Source organism: Strix uralensis, chromosome 11 (assembly GCF_047716275.1).
Source record: "Strix uralensis isolate ZFMK-TIS-50842 chromosome 11, bStrUra1, whole genome shotgun sequence".
Classification (NCBI taxonomy): Eukaryota; Metazoa; Chordata; class Aves; order Strigiformes; family Strigidae; genus Strix; species Strix uralensis.
The window spans coordinates 5397044-5417575 of NC_133982.1; the positions used below are offsets into that span (position 1 = coordinate 5397044).

Sequence of the window (20532 nt, forward strand, 5' to 3'; positions counted from 1 at the left end):
TGCCTGCTGCTGATTTTGGTTTTTTTTTTCTCATTTCATGTTTCCTACAGTCTATGGCAGAAGTCCTTGCTAAGAAAGAAGAGTTAGCTGATCGCCTGGAAAAGGCAAATGAAGAAGCCATTGCTAGTGCTATTGCAGAAGAAGAGCAATTAACTAGAGAGATTGAAGCAGAGGAAAACAATGATATTAATATTGAGACTGACAATGATAGCGATTTTTCTGTGAGTGTTCAGTTTATTTTAAAGTACCCAACTTCAGACTGTCTTTGATGACAGTGCAATATGAATATAGATTTTGTTAGTGTTTGGTTTTGCATTAATGCAACCTGTTCTACATGTGAATAAAGTAAATAGTGTCATGTAATAATTACACCATACTGTCTAAGGTATATTTAGTCTTACTAAACTCAGCAGCACAGTGCTGCTGACTGGTACAAAGTCCTCTGATGTTGCAGTCATTGTGCAGCTGCCTATTTCTGTGTGCGAAACTGGGAGAGCTGGGACTTGTTATTTTTGTCACTACCACAGAGGAGCTACTCTAGGTGAAACAGAAGCCTGCATTTCTACTGTCAGAAACAGCAGGAACAGCATCTGTCTTTGAGGTGGCTAGTTCAGTTTGGAAACATTGCTGAAAGTTGCTGAGTTGGCACTGTTTAGTATGTGTGTACACCTGTGCATTAAGGTTTATGATTTTACTGTCATATTAAATTTCAGGCTAGCATGGGCAATGGAAGCATATCTTTCTGCGGTATGTCTATGGACTGGAATGATGTTCTGGCAGATTATGAAGGTAAATTTTCATATATTATTGTGCTTACATTGAAGTGACAGCAAAATTTAGAAAAATGCCCATTTTACTCATGACTAGTTAAGGTTTCAGAAGATCCCCCTGACATCTAAATATTATTCCAAGTTATGTTGGCGTTTTTTTTTGTTATTTCCTTAGGAAGGATGGACTTAAACTATCTCTGTGTGGCTTTGTTCTACAGCTCTCTTCCCCCATCACTCTATTAGAATTTCAAAATTTGTTACCAAGTTTTATCTTAACATTTGGATAGAAGTGTAGTAAAAATCATTGAAAATGCATGGGGATTAGAGATTCTTCAGTCTGTGTTTGCACCTCACCTAGGCGCAAGAGAACCCATTTGAGAGAGAATGTCAAGAGGAACTAAGCCTCATTAATTGCACTTCTCCCAGAAAAGTGTGTTTAAACTATCTAAGGCTTTGTTTTCTTTATGTACAGCTCGTGAATCATGGCGCCAGAGTAATTCTTGGGGAGACAGAGTGGAAGAAGAGCCTGCACGTCCACCTGGACATGGAATACACATGCATGAGAAACTGTCATCACCATCACGCAAAAGGTTTTAGAGTTGTTACCTGTCTTGATTGGCCGGTGAAAACGAGCAACCAAACTCATGGCCACATGAAACTGTTCATAATTCTACTTTGTTTAAGTCTGTGGGTGGAAAGTGTTATAGAAATCAGTGTATTATTTTCATCATGAACTAGGCTTGTGCTACATTGTCTGGTAAATAAAGATTTTGAAGACTAGAAGAACAATTTTTACATTTAGGGGAAATAATTGACCTCCAGTGGCCTGTTTGTTTTCTTTTAGTGAAAATGACACAGAAATGTTTGCAACGCTGTCAGTTAATGCTGTCTCACTTGCTTTTGCTCTGTTTTGTTTTTTATTAAAAGAACAATAGCAGAATCCAAGAAGAAACATGAAGAGAAACAAATGAAAGCTCAACAGCTGAGAGAAAAGTTACGTGAAGAAAAGACACTGAAGCTTCAAAAATTAATGGAGAGGGTAAGCTTTCTGTAATACAAAGGAACCTGTCTGCTGCCTTTCAGAAAAGCTTTTTTTTCCACATAGTCTAGAAACGTTAGAGATTAAAACTAGCAGTGAAATGAAATTTTGCTCTGAATTTGAGTTCACATAGTTTTCACAGATAACTTGTGCATCACAGATACAAAAGGAAGCGTTATTTCAAATCATGAACTTCTGTGAGAGTGTAATTGACATACTATATTGACTCAGATTCAGGGAAGGCATGATAAAAGTAGTAATGTTTTGCATGTATCCAACATAAATGTTAAAGCTTGCCAAACTGAAGCAGTTAGCAAATCAGTGCACTTTGGGTTAAACTTAATGCAGGCTTTGTGTAGGGCCTCAGATTGTTTTATTAATGTAAAAAAAGCTTCAAATATTAGAAAATTCTGAGGAAAATTCATGCCCTCTTTTCTGTTACTGTATTAGTAATGAATTTACTCATTATATACAGGAGAAAGACGTACGGAAATGGAAAGAAGAATTATTAGATCAAAGACGCAGGATGATGGAGGAAAAATTACTTCATGCAGAATTTAAACGTGAAGTGCAGCTACAAGCAATTGTGAAAAAAGCACAAGAGGAAGAAGCTAAGGTAAGTTGTTTTAAAGGGAAACTATTTAATAGTTACACTTGTATATGTTTTGTATCTCAGAGTGCTCATGAGTAGGTTGTGAAGGATGGTGGAAGTTAGATATGAACACGTGTGTACTGTGAAGCGGATAAATGCCAATCTCTGAACCAGACAATTTTTCTCTAATATGAATTTAAAATTAATTAGCTGTTATTTGACATCGTGGTGGGTTGGACTGGAAGAAAAGATGGGTTGAAATAAAGAGTTAATAGTCGTCTTGCTGCTTTTGTTCCTCACAGAGAGTGTGGAAGCATTTTCAGTGATAACTAGTCCTCCTGGAAGGAGTAGAAGATCTGATTATTAATTCTCTGCTTTCCAGCGTGTAGACTGAGAAATGGGGAGAGCTCATTGCTCTTCTCCTTTGTTTAATATCCATTCTAGATCCAGCATTCTGTGTCCTTAAACAATAGTTCTGTTGCTGTGTTGTGTACCACTAATATTGTTGAACAGTTGGAATTAAATAGAAACTTACAGTTAGCACATGGCAATTATTCTAAAATAATATTTTGTTAAGTGCTCTTCTGACTTTAATACGTAATTTCATAAGACAAGCACTAGATGAATGCTTTTTGGTTTACCTTTTTCATATTGCTTGGATAAACATTGCTGTGGTTTAACCCTTAGGTGCAACTAAGCACCACACAGCCTCTCGCTCACTCCCCACTGCTGCCCTGGTGGGATGGAGGAGAGAATTGGAATTGTAAAAATGAGGAAACACATGTGTTGAGATAAAGCCAGTTTACTAATGGAAATAAATAAATCTAAAAAAAAGAAGAAAAAAAACCAAGGAAAAGGAAAACAACAGAGATAAATGAAATCCAAGAAAGACAAGTGATACAAATGAAACCAATTGCTCACTACCAACTGACTGATGCCCAGCCAGTCACTGAGCAGTGGCCACCCCTGCCAACCTCCCCCCTAGTTTTATTGCTGAGCGTGACACCATATGGTCTGGGACATCCCTTGGGTCAGGTGGGGTCAGCTGTCCCGGCTCTGTCCCCTTCCAGCTCCTCGCTGGTGGGGTGGGGTGAGAAGCTGAAAAGGCCTTGACTCTGTGTAAGCCCTGCTCAGCAGTAACTAAAACATCCCCGTGTTACCAACACTGTTTCCAGCACAAATCCAAAACATAGCCCTGTACTAGCTACTGTGAAGAAAATTAACTCTATCCCACCAAAACCAGCACAATATAAATGAAATATTTTATTTTAAAGACTGTTTTTCCCAAGTAAAGATATATGCATCTCCTTCAAACTAAAATGTTACATTATATAATGAGTATGTATTCTAGCTGTGATTGATGCAGCTGTTCATCCATACTATTTGAGATAAGCACAGCAAAATGGATTTAGCTTTTTTCACTTAGTCGCTGTTCCTGTCTCTTGTATTAAAATGATTTCCAGATTCCCTAATTCAGTCTAACATACCATACCTTCATTATTATTTCATTACACTGGTGTGACTTCTGTAATCATATTAACTAAATCACACTTGCCATAATTCCCCAGCTAAGCAGATGTTTCAAGTATTGTGTGTTTTTAAATGTGTAAGATCTGCTGCCTCTTGAGGTTCTTGTGTTCTGGAAATAAAGCTTAATTAGGCCAGAAGGCTTTAGAGAAATGGCTGATGAGTAGTATAGCTGAAGACCTTGGTAACTGCTGCCCAATTGGTAATCTAAATTCCCAGTGATTACTTGTTTACTGAACTGTGAAATCCATTCTGTAAATGGATTCAAGTCAGTAAACAAAAAACCAAATGTTGCCCTACCACCCTTTACGTGATTTGTTGTCTGTCCCTGTATCTCCTCTTCAGTAATTTCTTTTGTGGATTCAGACAAGAGCATGAACTTTGAAATAGAAATTCTGCTGTACTCAATCGTAGTTTTGAGTATGGTTTATAGCTGATAAACTTCTATCATTTTCCTCAATAACTTTGGATCTAAAATGTTTATTTTATTAAATCAAAGTTAAATAACAGTTTGATTTTCCCCATCCATGTAAGTTTCTAAAGCATTTGCATTTAAAAGCCTAAAATTGACAAAAATTTTGCTCAGCAACCTGGTAACAAGGACAAAATATTGATTTACCTTCATGAACCTAAGTAGTAGAAAAGCATATTCTTTGATATTTTTAGTAGACACATTGAAGTACTTTTAAGTTAGCCTTTTCATATTATTTTCTTTTTTATTCTTGTGTATTGCACTGTTCTGTGGTTGAAAAATATATGTTTGTGAAATAGGCTATACTGATAAGAAATATCAAGACAATGAGCTTGTTTGTTTTTTTCTTATTCATAGTATGTATAGTTTCACTTTTTTTTCAGTAAGTACCCATATATTTTAAGTTAGATCAAAAGACCTGTTGGATGGCACATACTTTATTGATTTATCCAGCTGGGTCTTAGCATTCCACATTCTGTGAATGAGATAATAGACTAATGAAATCTCATGGCTGAGAAGACTGGGAAGGTTTTCCTGGTAATTACCCAAAGTTTCCTGTTTTTCTGATACAATTCAATTTCTCTTTTTTATAATCTATGGGCTATCCAGTTTTAAAAAAACAAAACCACCAAATCAAAACAAACATCCCCAACAAAAACCCAAAGCCTTATTCTCAACTTGGTAGTTTTTCAAGCCCAACCCATTCTGGAGAAATGTCCCACCATTTTAATTATCAAATGGACGGAATCCCTGAAGAATGAAACTTACTTCAACTTACCAGAACTTTTACACTTTCTGATTATTTGCAGGTAAATGAAATTGCATTTATAAACACCTTAGAAGCTCAGAACAAACGTCATGATGTGTTGAATAAACTGAAAGAATATGAACAACGCTTAAATGAATTACAAGAAGAGCGTCAACGAAGACAAGAAGAAAAGCAAGCACGTGATGAAGCAGTTCAGGTATTAATATATCTAGAGTTGCAGGGGGACAATGAAATATATATTGGTTTTTCATTTTGGCTATGCAGTCTGTTGCTTTCTATCTTAACTTCTTTGTTCAACTTTTGAAAAGTATACTCTAATGTTTCTATTTTGTAATGTTTCAGCAGTAAGAGGGAGAAGGGTAAGTCTTAGAGCCGCTATAGCAGAAGTTCTAGATGCTGGGTAGATGATTCATGCCTGTCCTTGAGCAATTTTAAAAAAATATTTATTACTCCATTTTAAGAAAAACCTTGTGTTTTGGTAACATTTAAAACTGCGTGAGATGAAACAGAAAAATATTCCTGATCATATGCCTACTGTCATAATTACAATACTTTTTTACAGGATCAGTGAAAACTGCAATGCAAGTGTGTTTGTGTTCCTGGAATCCTGGTGGGGGTTGTTCTTTGGGGGTTTTGTTGTTGTTGTTTTTTTTAATATAGCATTCCAATACTAAGTTTTCCCAGCCTCACATATCCACTTTTTTGGCACTGTTCTCTATGTTAGAATCTAAAACATGTTTTCTTATGTAAACTCCACCTCGCTCTCTATATATACCTCAGATCACCACAACTGTAGATCACCTGTGAATCCAGCTTCTGCCAGTCCTTAGTATTAGCAGCTGATTCTATCCCCTTAAAAAATAGGGCATGTTACTCACTTGAGTGGCTCAGAAGCCATTTCTGAGACAGAAGGTACTTCAAAAGTGCTGGATAACACTCTTTTCGAGGGAATGTATTATTAAAAGTTTCTGGATTTCCAAGGATTGATTGCATTATCAGTGGAAAGTACCCTTCCAGATTGTTTATGAAAAACCTGATCTCAGTGATGCTGTTTTTTATAGTTACTTGTACTCCCTTATTCTCGAATGCAGCTTTCCTGGAGGCCTTTTCTGTGATTTTGGGTGTTTTTGACTCTTTTTTGTCTCTAACATTTTTTCAGGGTTGTGCAGCCATTGTCCTATTCTTAAACTGGTAGTTGAACTGGAACAAATGGTGCAGACAGGCTTTCAGTACTAAATCCCACTTATCATAGAATCGTAGAGTGGTTTGGGTTGGAAGAGACCTTAAAGATTATCTAGTTCCAACACCCTGCCATGGGCAGGGACACTTTTTCCTAGACCAGGTTGCTCAAATCTACCCTCTTTCAGTTTAAAGCCATTACCCCTTGTCCTACCACTCCATACCCTTGTAAAGAGTCCCTCCCCATCTTTCCTGTAGGCCCCCTTTACTTCTCCAGGCTGGACAACCCCAACTCTCTCAGCCTGTCCCCATAAGGGAGGGGAGAAGCTCCAGCCCCTGATCAGCTTCGTGGCCTCCTCTGGATCTGCTTGAGCAGGTCCATGTCCTTCTTATATTGGGGGCCCCAGAGCTGGACCCAGCACTGCAGGGGGGATCTCACGAGAGCGGAGTAGAGGAGGAGAATCCCCTCCCCATACCTGCTGGCCACACTTCTCTGGATGCAGCCCAGGGTACTGTTGGCTTTCCGGGCTGTGAGCGCACGTTGCTGGCTCACAGTCAGTTTTCAATCCACTAATCGCCCCAAGTCCTTCTCCTTGGGGCTGCTCTCAATCCACTCATGGCCCAGCCTGGATTTGTTCTTGGGATTGCCCCGACCCACGGGCAGGACCTTGCCCTTGGCCTTGTTGAACTCCATGAGGTTTGCACGTCCCACCTCTCCAGCCTGTCCAGGTCCCTCTGGATGGATCCCTTCCCTCCAGCGTGTGACCGCACCACACAGCTCGGTGTCGTTGTTGAACTTGCTGAGGGTGCACTCGATCCCACTGTCCATGTCACCAACAAAGATGTTAAACAGCGCCAGTCCCAACCCCGACCCCTGAGGACACCACTCGTCACTGCTCTTCACTTGGACATCGAGCTGTTGACCACAACTCTCTTGAGTGCGACCATCCAGCCAATTTCTTACCCACCGAGTGCTGCATCCATCAAATCCATGTCTCTACAGTTTAGAGACAAGGATGGCGTGTGGGACAGTATCAGATGCTTTGTACAAGTCCAGGTAGATGACATCAGTTGCTCTTCCATTATCTACCAATGCTGTAACCCTGTCGTAGAGGGCCACCAAATTCGTCCAGCATGCTTTGCCCCTAGTGAAACCATGCTGGGTGTTCACCAGTCACCTCCTTATTTCCCATGTGCCCTAGCACAGTTTACAGCAGGGTCCATTCCATGAACTTGCCAAGCACAGAGGTGAGATTGACTGGCCTGTAGTTCCCTGGGCTTCCTTTTTTTCCTTTTAAAAAATGGGAAATTATGATGACGCTGTTCTCTGTTCTGCCAGACTAAGGTTCAAGCTGATGCTTCCTGCTTTGCTTTTTCCATGCACCGGTTGCTTAACAGTTGAGCAAAGCCCTATATTTTGAGTTATGCTGTAGCTTTCCCTGCTGTCCTCTATAAAACAATGTATATTTCTCTCACATGGGAGTTTTTTCTGCACTGTTGTGGAACTGGACCCACTCCAGTATAATAACTTTTTAACAGTTAGTGTAACTACGAACAAATCATTTCACTTCAGTGAACTGAAATGAATCATGAGAGTTCTGGCCTATAAGTATGAATTTAACTTTATGCAAAAACTCCTCAAACACTGGAAGAATACAACACTTCTAAACATAACTGCTTTATGTTTACTGTAACAGTGATGGACTTTTACTATGCATGGAATGGCATCATTTAAAATCACAAGGATTGTAAAAATGGTATAAAATTTTAGTATCTGTGGAATCTAGGCTGCTTCTCTTTATCTACCTCAACAATGTCGTTGTCAACCCCAAGTATTCCTCATATCCATTAAATAAAATCTACATGCTTCTTCCTGACACCAAATTCTGCAGATTCACCTTTAAACCCTTCCTTCCATCGAGCTTATTTTAACTTCTTAATTACAGGATCTACTAAAGAGGTTTTTTTAGCTTATACTTGCATTTCCATTTAGTAACACTGGTACCTAATTAAAAGTGTGCAAGCTATACTGGTACATTTTCAAATGCAACCTTAGTGGTCTTTATAAGGAATGTCCAGCAGAACTAGTATTTGTTCTTATGATGCACTGAGTGTATTCTGTAAAACAGTTTGCATTCTTGTTGATTTAATAGTACAGTTGTAGTAAAATATGCCATATCTTGTCTTATTTATTTTGTTAAGAAAGAAATTAACGTATGCATGCAGTGCTGTTACTGGAACTTTATGCAGGGGAGAATATTGTTACCGTGAAAGCCACAGTTTTGATTATCCATTACCAAGCTATATTGCCTGTGGAGATGAAGACAGTGCAGTTAATGTCATATTCATTAATATAAAATGCTGTGCATGAAATAAAAAACATACCCTTATTTCTGTAGTTCTTTGTTTCTTGAATAAAGATTAATGTTTTCTGGTTTTAATATGTCTAAATTTTTGTAAAGCCAATATTTAAGAATGCAGGGCTCTCATCTAACCATCTAAAACTGTTCATCATTCCAGCAAGTTTTGGTTTGTGCTAATGAAATTTCATTGCTAGTATAGTGATGTGTGCTTACAGTGCTGAAGTTTGTGGCAAGGAGTAGATTTAAAAAACTTTTAAAAATTTAAATACCTATTTTTCATTTATTGTCATACAAAACAGACTATTATTTCAGTAAGATAAGGTTTTAAGGAACACATTAAAAATCCAGTTCTCCCCAGACTTTCAGCTAAACCAAATAATCTCATTTCCTCTTAGTAAAACACAACAACTTAATGTCTACTCATAAATGTCTTATTTGAATATGAGGTTTCAAATATGCTTTATTTTTGCATTTGTTGCTGATAGAAATATAGCCATTCTGTCAGAAAGGTTTACAATACCACATGTGGTTTCTTAATTAGTCAGAAAAAAGTAAAAAGTTTAGAAAAAAGAAAAAAATCCAGTGATAGCTCAAAAATTGTCAAAATCCGTTTTGTTTTATAATATCATTCAGATAGTTTCAACATCATAATTTAAATATTAGCATTCCAAGGGAACATATGTTATTTCTACATTACCTGTATCCTGTAGGATATTTAAAACGTTTTCAAATACTCTCATTAACGAACTATATTTATAAGCTTTTATAGTGGATAGTCTTTTTCAAGATGAGCAAAATGTATGGCCAAGTAATGTGTAGCTTAGTTCATACAACTTTCAATGTATGTTCAAGCTTCTGAATATACTCATATTTGCATATTATTCCTTTATCTAATAACAACACAGTTCTTACTCCATCATGAAAATAAGATAAAATTCTGTGAACATGTTAAAATACAGTTTCTGTTAATTCCTTTCTGTTTTTTCCTAAAAGAAAAATTAGAATTTACTTTTCTATGACTAGGAGCGCAAAAGAGCCCTAGAAGCAGAACGGCAAGCACGAGTTGAGGAGCTGCTGATGAAGAGGAAAGAACAAGAAGCACGGATTGAACAGCAGAGGCAAGAGAAAGAGAAAGCACGGGAAGATGCAGCACGGGAGAGGGCCAGGTAACTTTGCAACAGTTTCATTAGTTCCCTGCCCTTCACTGTTATCCCTTCCAGCAGACTGCAGCTTCTCTATAACAACAGTACTTTCTTAGCTCTTCAGGCTTAGTATTTTAAAAAGTAACATTAATAAATATTCTTGATGAATGGTTTGAAAGAAAAAAATCAGGTGAGTAATCATAAATTCTGTAATAGATTTCTGTATTCCTTAGATACATGCACAATATAACATGCAAGGCTGTATTTTATTATATTCATCTTCGTTTTATTGCTAACAAGACCTTTTAATAATTTGCCTTTTCCATATTTTAGCTTAGTTTTCAAAGGAAGCAAGATTAATGTCCCAGTGTTCCCCATTTCCTCCACTCTCCGGTAACTTTTGGACTTACTGGCATCAATTTGAGTTCACCTTTTTGTAGATACCAGAGATAACATTTGTGAAGCACAAAGCTGGGAAATCAGGCCTCATTAATTCTACTGCCTGTGAACTACTTGGTTTATGGTTTTGCCTATAATCAAAAGCTCATAAAGGGATTTTCATATGAGCTCTTCTCTTTCTTTTGAGCCAAGCATGAGGTGCAGAGAAAATGAATGTTGGGTGGCATTGTGGTGTGTGAGAAAGGTTTACTTTCAAGTCTGATTCAGGAAAACTTTCTGCTTATTGTTTGATTTGCCAAATTCTATTTGTATTCACTTCCTATTATTCCCTCTTTCCTACAGTTCCACTGCCACAAGCATTCCATAAAACCTAAACAGAAGTTACATTTTTCCTATGACAAGAAGTGTTCACTAATGGTTCTTTAAACATTTTTGTCACAGCTTGTTTTCTTCAAAGTTGTCATGAAGAGGTTTTTTTTCTCCAAGTAAAATATTCAGAAATATATTGATCACCTTCTTTCATCTTCCAAAGTCACGAGTAATTCTGGCTTGACATCATAAAGAGATTCAACTTTCAATTAGATGTTTAATGAATTGTGGGTAGGATCTATGGCCTTGCCCAGGACTTCATGGACCTTTTCTCAATATATTGAGCCAAAGCCACAATGAGATAGAGTGAGTTGGAAGGGATCCTTCAGTATCTTATTCTCATTCATAGACACTTGAAGGAGATTAAGACTAACAAGGAGAGGTTTGGATATGCTATTTTGGGAAGATAGATACTGCATGTGTAATACTTCTACATCTTTCTGAAATTTGAGGAAACTCACAGTAAGCAAATGTGAGATAATTGTCCCATTGACATCTTTGCCTTTTGAGGTCTTCTACGGTTAGAAATTCTAAAGGCTCAACGCATGTAAGTCTTTGGTCTCTTTGTTTAATCAATTTTAAATCTGCCACTTTGTTGCATCTGGTTTGTTTCATTATGACATATGAAGAGCCGCAATTTCCATTTGCCTTCTGTCAGTACTGTGTTTCAGCAAATTCCTGCTGTATTTGGTACTATAGCACGCAGTTTTCAAATGCTTTGTACTTGATATTGCAGTACTGTGCTTGCATTTGTTTTGCTTTGCCAGATGCTGATTATACAAGAGGGATTTTTTCTTTTTTTTTTATAATTTTGGGAAAGCGTAGGGAAGAAGGTATGTGTGGTGCCTTACAATCTGGTGATTCTGTTATGTCAGAATGGCCTCAGAGTCGTTGCATCTCCTTTATAACAGTTCTGAGGTTTCTCTCTGAGGTTTCTCTAACGTAGTAGAGTTAGAGGAGGATTCAACATGACCTGCTTTAGAAGTTAAGGGAGAGATGAGCTTGACAGGAAGCTGACTGTACTATTGCTTCTGTCTTGGACTTTGGCATGTTTTGGTAGAACCTCAGGGTATCATTTGGTGATTTGTTTTGTTGGGTTTTTTTCCTGCTGCTAAAATTTGACTCTTATCCTGAAGATTTAATACTGCTGGAATGAGTAATTTTTGGAATATCTGCTTAAAGTTTCTTCAGTGTAAGCTTTACTGTGTGCATCTGGTGGTGATTAAGGCATCTGTATGAAAGGAATAGTGTACTTAAAACTGACTTTAAAAGCCCCTCTGACCTTATGGTACACTAACTTGATTCCAGTAAGGTTTTAGATGTAATTTCAGAGTATTTTATATTCCAGAGAGTTGAAATCCATAATATGGAAAATTTTGTTCTTGTCAATAGAAATCATAAAACTGTATAATGTAACCTAATCATGTCAAAAGCGTGCTTTTCGGAAGGGCTTGTACTGGAATAATGTCGATGCTCTATAAATTGAAACTTTAGAATTTTGTTTCAAATGTTATTAATCCAGAGTATGCAATGGCATTAATTTGTCATAGTTTGTAGGATTAAACAAATATTTAAAAAAGCATACTGAAAGAAATAGCTAAAATAAGCTTTGGGTCTGGGTCCTGTGTTAGTTGTGTTTTGTTTCAGCTCATGGTGTGAGTCAGAAGCTCTTTAAAACAAAAATGAAGACTGTAGTTCAGTCTGTCTTTATATACCACAGGGGAGATAGCACACAAACTACCTAATGCTTCTCATCCATCATCTCTTCCTCACCCACCCTCCGCGCCCGTGGTGATTGGAAGAGTTCACTTATACTTTCTGAAAGAACAGTTGTGTGTGGTGTTTATCGTTAGACTTGCTTCCTTGCCTGTCTTCCTTCCTATCTGCTTTTATATTTTCTGTGGCTTTTTGTTTTAAAATGGTACTTTATCTGAGCCTTCTACTTTTACTGAAATGGCTTTGTTTTTCCTATGAGTTTTCTGTTTTAAAAAAAAGAAACAGAAATCCACACAAAACAAAAACCACTGCGGTTTGGATAATATTCTTTATGTTACCCTTTTTAGTTTCGTCACTCAAACTACTTTAATTTTAGAATGCCTTTTAAAAAGATGGCTAATGGCTTTGAATGACTTCTTCATTGCTCAGTGTTACTCAAAGCTTTTGTTACATCTTTTGGCCCTTCCCAGCTGCCAGACTTCTAGGAGTTTCTCTCCTATCCCAATTCTTTTTGTACAAACAGCATGAGTAGCTGACTTGCTTCCTTTAGGGTTTAATAGCTCCCTTGGCTTACTGATCACTAGTAAGTTGTTCTTGGTGAAACTGTTAACTGCAAGTTTCTGCTTAATAGTTACAGTAACAGGTCAAATTATACCTCTTGTTCTTCTCTCAGAAAAAAAAAAATCTTAGTCTCTTCAATTGGGTGATGCTTAGAGGGTTCACAGGCTCCTACTGACACGCACTTGCAGAACAGCTGTGCTGTGTTTGGAAGAGGGATGTAGGGCAGACAGGTTCAGTGGGCAAAACAGGTCTGACTGCAGTTAGGTACAGAAGGTAACAGTAAGATAAATGCCTGATCTTTTGCTGTCTTTTGGTATCTTGAACATTTAGAATTGCAATATCCTAGGGCATCAATTTATCACTCATGACTGTATCATTTGATGTTGGTCAAAGTTTTATGTGTAAGTTTATATATTCAAACTTCCACTGATCAGTTTTATAAAATGCACTGCCCTCACTGCTGTATGGTTTTATTTCCATTTCCCATTGTACTCCTCCCCTTCGGTTCACTGACATTGGTTGAAGAACACTAATGGTGGCAGGGTATGACATTCATCACTATTTGGTAGCATCATGTTGACTATCATTGCTCTGGTTTGGACTGAAGTACGACCCAGGTTCTGCTATGGATGTTCAGATGTCTGCCTTTAAATCATCAAAATTAAAGCATCTCTATTCTCTGTTAACTAAGTTGCTTTTTCTTGTCTGTCTTTTCTACTGACCCATCTTCAGCTTCATTTTTTGGGGTGCTTGTTCTCCATTTCATTATTAGTCAATATTATGCATGCCTTACATTATTACAAATTTTCCCTATATTTACTATCTTTTGATTAGAGATCGAGAAGAGAGGTTGGCAGCTCTTACTGCCGCTCAGCAAGAGGCCATGGAAGAACTACAGAAGAAGATTCAACTGAAGGTATAAAAGGATTCTTTAGTTGAAAAACAGATCAACAATATAAAATTTCTGCACAATTATTTTCTGTATGTATGTTTTATTTGATGAAGATGTTACAGTGCACTGTGCAGTGTCCTGAATTATATAACTTTACAAGAGATTTTTATTTAGACTTTTACATTAAGAGGAGGACTTTGGTGTATAACATACACCATGTAGTTTGGAAAGAACAGAACTGAGCTCTGTGGAATTCATTAATTTCAAAGCTTTGAACATGAGAACAAATAAATCTGTATTTTCCAAGAGAAGTCAAAATTATTTTGAATTAAATAGTGAGGAAAATCAATATGTAAGAACTCTCACACTGTTTAGTGAAAACAGTTCACCAAACAGTCACACAAGGTGCTTTCTAAAGGTATTGAAGTTGATGCTGTCAAGTGCAGCATGCTGTTTCCTTTTGTTTCATGAAAGACTCCAGTTATTTCATGAAACAGGCACAAGGATCAAGCCCCTTGTAGTTGATGTGTTCAGCTGAATTAGCTGGCCAGTGGAGAACCAAGGTATCAGAAGTTTTAAGGAGATATCCACTACTTTTCAAGAGATGTAAAGAACTCTAAAATGATAAATTGTATTTTTAAGGGTCTGAGGTGGAACTGTGTATTACAATTTCAATTAATGATAAATTATGTAAATTTTTATTCTAGAACGGCTTATGTATACATACAAATAATTTTTCATTTCAGTGTTATTCTTTGATCCGATCCCAATCTGAAGCGCTGTAGCTACATTTACTTGTACTGTAAAATGCAGTTTTGTTATTAAACACAGGCTCATACCCCAGCCTCTGATTTTAAATAATAGTTGAGAGCTTGTTCCATTCTCATGAGGGTTAGGTATGAAAATCCTCTGAAAGAATCCAATGAACTGTGTCTGCCACTGCAGAAAAATAACAAGTAATTTATTTTAATTTGTACTTTATGATTTAATATCTGTCAGTGAAAACAGCACTATATAAGTTACATATTTGTAGAACTGAAAGCTGAACTGGAGTGTTTCATTAAGAACAAAACCAGAACTGAGGTGTTTAACAAAAAGATATACAGAAGGGTTTGCAATTGATAATCGCCTATTAAACAAAAATAGTGCTAATTGATTATTAAGTCATAGCATAATGATAAAATGTCTGTGATATGTGGTGACTTTTAATGCCTTTCAGAAACAAAAAGTAGTTTCAATTTAAAGGAAGTTCATCCTAACTACAATATTTGGTAATTCCCAATATTTCTTTGCACAGTTTAATTCCATTTGCTGTAATTCAATGTATTTTTTCTTTGTTATTCTGATTATTTCCCATTCAGCATGATGAAAGTATTAGAAGGCACATGGAACAAATTGAACAAAGAAAAGAGAAAGCAGCTGAATTAAGTAGTGGAAGACATGCTAATACTGATTATGCACCAAAACTTACACCATATGAACGAAAAAAACAGTGCTCGTTATGCAATGTAATGGTAAGTTGGATAGAGGGGAATACTGTCAGAATTGAAGGCCAACCTAAGCCTTGAAGCTGCAGATTATGCCTCGTTCACAGATAAGAGTACTGCACATCTACTGTGTCTCTGCTCTGCTCTTGTAAAGTGCACTGTATTTTTGATTCTTCTGTCAGGTGGTTTAGAGAAGATTTGAAAGAACTGTAGAGTTGTAGGTAGCATGGAGAGTGTGGACAGTACTCAGTTATTAGTTGTCTCTGCTAAGAAAAGTAGTAATTTGGGAGCATCAAATTAAAGTAGTTAAAAGCTAGATTTAAAGCAAAGTAAAGAATGTGCTTCTTTAAATAGCAGGTAGCTGAGCTGTGAACACCTTGTTCCGAGTTCAGGGGATGATTGGACAAGTTTCACTGGATTGAAATTCACTAAAGGTTACTAGATACAGAGAAACCACATCAAGCTCAAGAAGTTCTTGAACTGTGTTTGGTTGGAGGCTTAGAAGTGTTGAAGGGGAGAATCAGTGTTTGCTTTGTCTCTTCTTTTACTTTTCTTTAGCTATCTTATTTTTTGGTCACTGTTGGAAGCCAAGTATTTTGCCAGGCAGACCTCCAGTCTCAGCAGGGTATCTCTTCTGTGTCTGCCATTCCGTATGCCCCAGGAATGGTGGAGAAGAGGAAGCCATACAGTCACTGAGTAGGAAGCAGGGAGATCTGTTCTTGTTGCAAACTGGTTTTACTGATTTGAATAATTGAATAAACCCTTATATCCTACTAAGCATTCTTTCTCTTTAACTGCTGAATTAAACAAGATTGCATGGGATCACTTCAGGCAGTGCTGGAACAGAAACTCGGATTCAGCAGACCGGAGTCTTGTATATTCACTGATCATGCATTTCAGAATGAAAGTCCAATATATGAAGTTAGATTGAAGTGAAAATGAGATGAGAAGCCAAGATTTTTAAAATCTCTTATTATACTGCTGACTAGCAAATAATTATGTAATTTACTCTTAAGTCCTGTATAAAAGATGTTTATGTAAATTAGGTTGAGGAATAAAGTACTGTGCTTGAAATTCTGAACATGTTTATGACAAATCAGAATATATTTAAAATACTGTTATTTATAGATTACAGAATTATTGAGGAAAAAAATGACTATTAAATCATTGTGATTACAGATTTCATCAGAAGTATACCTTTTTAGCCACATTAAAGGGAAGAAACACCAACAAGCTGTGAGAGAAAACAGTAGTATACAAGGACGAGAGCTTTCAGATGAAGAAGTGGTAAGTTTTGTTGTATTTTTTTCTATATTACTTTTAGTCTTAAATGCCATCTAGCTGAGTGCCCTAAGAAAGTCTTGAAAATTCTTATAAAGAAATTGAAGAAGAATATTTGTGTTAGCAGGGGAATAATAGTGCCTTTTTGAATATAGACTACCGATGAAAAGGAACAAAAGGAACAGTGGATTCAAATACTTCAGGCAATTGCCATTTGAAATAGATTGTATATAAAATGTGACTAATTGATTTTCTATTAATCCAAAGGTGTTTTTCATCTCAGTATATTTATCTTTTGGTTGTAAAAATCTCATGTGTTGCAGGTGTCTGCATTTTGCCTTACTTTTTTTTTGTTCCTTCCTGTTGCTTAAAATATCTTAAGCTAAAAAAGGCCTATCAGACGTGCTGTCCTGTGCATCAAGGTCAATAATGCTGAAAATTATAGTGCTAAATTACTTTAAAATGTCAGACTGGAAATGCTTTGCAAGTATAGCTTTGCTAGAAAGAACAATAATTAGTTTTTCAGTAGGTTCTTTAGAAGAATTGGCACTTAGGGTGATTTTTGGGAATCACTGAGGACATTTTATACTAAATCAAGAAACTATGCTGCTTTGAAGAAAAGACTTCTGAATGGTTGTCTGATTTAATTTCTCATTGCTGCTGCCTGAATTGAACTACAGTATTAAAGTCAAAGCCCTTTCTATGAGACAAATTGTAACAGTCAGACTTTGAGTTCTGTCTTATCCAAAAAATTTGTTAATGCCCATGTATTATGCCTGTCAGATGTTAGGGAGAAATACTGTACAAGTCAATTCTCCAGAGCTGATTCAGATTTAACTTCATTCTGTTTGGAAATGTTTCCAGCCAAGCTGATTCAAATGACACTGCTCAGTACTTCTAATTTTTGGCTGTCTTCTTTCCTTTGCAGTTCTTGTTACTATTTTTATTTGTTGAAATATTTTATTTGTTTACAGCTTCTTACATCCAGTAGTAACATCTTTTCCTTTTTAAAAAGCTTTGGAGAGTTAAGTCTCTGAGGTATTAAAATCCACAGAGGTGGTTATCACTGGAAAAACAGGAAAAAAAAAATGGAGAGATAAGTAAACTGGAGGAATAAGTTTTTGCCCTACCCCTTCCTAACTGTAACGACAGTACATAATCTTTTCAGTTTCTTTTTCCCTCTTTTACAGTGGTTAGTGGGAGCTATGTGGTTTTGGATTTGGTTTTAGATGCCAGGTTTACCTAATTAAATACATGGAAGAAGGCTTCATCCTGCATCCGTTTTCCTAGAAAAACAAGCTGTGACATTTCCCAGAATCTTTCATTTTTGTACACGTACCAAAGTGTGAGCAATCTATAATACTGAAATTTTCTTGTATCTATCTAGCCTTAGCTTGTATCTGTCTAGCCACTGATAACTGAGCTGGTTCTTGCTGGGCAACTGTCTCAGATGAACATGGAGGAAAACAATGACCTAGATTTTCTTTTGACTGGGTGTTATATGGTATTCAAATCTGATTTGATAGTTTAACAATTCCAGCTTCCGGAAAAAGGGACCACATTGTAACAGCTGCATTTGTCCCCAGTTGGTGGAAAAGAAGTTCCACTAGAGGGCACAGATATCTTGATTTTTGTGGTGTCCAGCATCACATGCTTCAATCCAGTGTTTTTCAGCAAAACATTTCAATGTGAATTTAAGACCAAGATTAAGGTTAAATGTATGGGATTTCTGGAATGTGTTCTTAGTGCAGGAGCAAAAGGAGAGAACAGGTTTAACTGAATGAACAACTTGTTGATTACAATAGCAGATTTAAATATCCTTAATCAATATGGTGCATAGTATTTGGCATACTGGCAACATATGGATAATTCCATTGATAGATATTTAATATATTATAGCTATATTTTAATTAGTCTGAGTATACAGTTCTGAACTATACTGTTGTAATCTGAAATTTCCTTGGCCTGAGGCCCTCTCTGTTTTATTTTGTTTTGTTTTTTATTCCAAAGAGCAGTAATAAGATACGTGTGCTAGAGATATGGTCACTGTAAAGTAGAAAAGCAATTTTGCTTATCGGAGCAATCTGCTTTGTGTACCTCTTTATTCAGCATGCATAGTTGATGTCAAACTTTGCCTCCCCCGCAACTAAAGCATTCAGTAACTTCAGTTAAGTTTTGAAATACTTGAGAAAAAATGTCCAGAGAATTATATAGAAGTAAAATTGTATTCCAGTGAAGTATTATAATATTCATAGTTACTTACTCATTGCTGTTTTCAATTTTTGTAGTCAGTGAAGGTATCTCTAGTGAGAACACACTTGTACTACTTAAAGTTATTACTTGTCATCTGTGATGTCTTCAGATTATATACATCTTGTCTGTGACCCTTCTTCTTTGACATAAAAGATTTTATTTATATCACCTTTGACCTAATAAAATTTCACCTTTAACCTTATGCACTTGACACCTCAGATAACTTACTCTTGATCTTTGACTCATTTTGTGTTAAGCCTGTTAAGTATAATAGGTAGCTGCCTAGGAAAAAGCTTTTTTAAAATTGTAATCTGACCATAGAATTTCTTTATTATTACTTGAGAAATTACAGAAGGACTTGAAATATCTTTATTTTGACCATATTGGTGTCACAGAAGGTAAGGTTTAAGTATCTCCTTAAGAATAAAAAGAAACTATTATATTCTAGGTTTTTTCCCTTTGCTATAGCATCTACAGGTTCTGTAGTTCTACAAACATTTTCAGAGATAAAAGTAGACTTCACGTTAGAGCAGTTTTTCATTGTTCTGGAATTAAGCTTATATTGTGCTTAAGTCCAGCATATATTGTGCAAGAGCTGACAGCTGGTATTAGATCATCACTAAGAGGAATTCGCTTGTAGATGCGATATATTTGGTGAAAGTCACAGAGAAAAAAGTTTTGTTATGAATGAAGGTACTAAAAATGAAAAAGCATGAAGTTATTTCAAAGATTGTATGACAGCTTCATTTCATCTCAGCCTTTTGGGTTTTCTTCATTTAGGTATTTATTAGTCTCCAGCTGAAAAGGATGTAGGTTTCTCTTAAATCAAAAATCTATTGATTTTGAAACGGTGGTTATCATGTGAAAGCAAATTAAGTTCTATTCACATTTTTTACTTCCTTTTTAACTTTTCTTTTGTCCAGTCTCTTATAAATACATTCATTCATGCAGATGGCACAATTGTCTTAGCAGGGTAGGCTTCAGGCTAAAAGTTATCTTTCCTTCATTATATTTCTGAAACTTGTAGTGCTATCACTCTCCATCATTTCACCATTATTTTCAGTGCAGTAACAGTGTTCTGTCTGCACTTTCTCTCTCTGCTTAAATGTATGTCTCCTTCCATCAAACTTACAGCTTTACCTTCTTTTTACATTGCTGTTTTCTATGCTGTTGATTTCCTGTCCCCTCTCTTAATATTCATATTTCAGTTCAGCAAAAGATGTAAACAATATATGCAATTTGATTTCATTAACTTCACTGGAATCAGTTAGTACGTTTGAAGTTATGACTAATTGTTTTGCTGGATCAAAGCCTGTGTGACACAAAGGGCTTTTGACACAAAGGCAGTCACTGAAAAGGTGCCTGCTGAAAGCCGTAGGACATCACATGGTGACTTCATTAGACTGAGTTGTCTCTGCAGGAGCCTTGTAAATGTTTGCTTCCACCTGTAGCTCCTAGATTATTTATTCATTTTTCTGCCCCTCTGCTTTCCCTTTTTTTTTTCTTTTCTGTCCATCCTAGTTTGCTTTGAGAAATACGCATCAGTAATCCTTATAGCTTGCTTCCTTTGAACCATTGTCCTATCTCTTGTTTGTATCTCCTGTCATTTAAATACCATGGTTTGAAGGTACTTTTAGAGTATAAATCATGTAATTCCATGTAGTCTATGAATGTTTCGAATAAGTAAAAAGTACTTCTAAAAAATACATGAAATAGATAAC

General features: G+C 36.4%; 1 protein-coding gene across 3 annotated transcripts in view; it reads left to right on the plus strand.

Annotated features, from left to right (window-relative positions):
- The window catches only part of SCAPER (S-phase cyclin A associated protein in the ER), a 167909-nt gene that overhangs the window by 47170 nt on the left and 100207 nt on the right, over positions 1-20532 (plus strand). For all 3 annotated transcript variants that reach the window (XM_074880532.1, XM_074880533.1, XM_074880534.1), the window contains exons 11-20: positions 51-221; positions 714-789; positions 1243-1360; positions 1698-1809; positions 2285-2425; positions 5210-5365; positions 9735-9877; positions 13733-13814; positions 15152-15304; positions 16457-16564. In XM_074880532.1, coding sequence (XP_074736633.1) covers positions 51-221; positions 714-789; positions 1243-1360; positions 1698-1809; positions 2285-2425; positions 5210-5365; positions 9735-9877; positions 13733-13814; positions 15152-15304; positions 16457-16564 — 1260 coding nt within the window. The remainder of the gene's footprint in view (positions 1-50; positions 222-713; positions 790-1242; positions 1361-1697; positions 1810-2284; positions 2426-5209; positions 5366-9734; positions 9878-13732; positions 13815-15151; positions 15305-16456; positions 16565-20532) is intronic.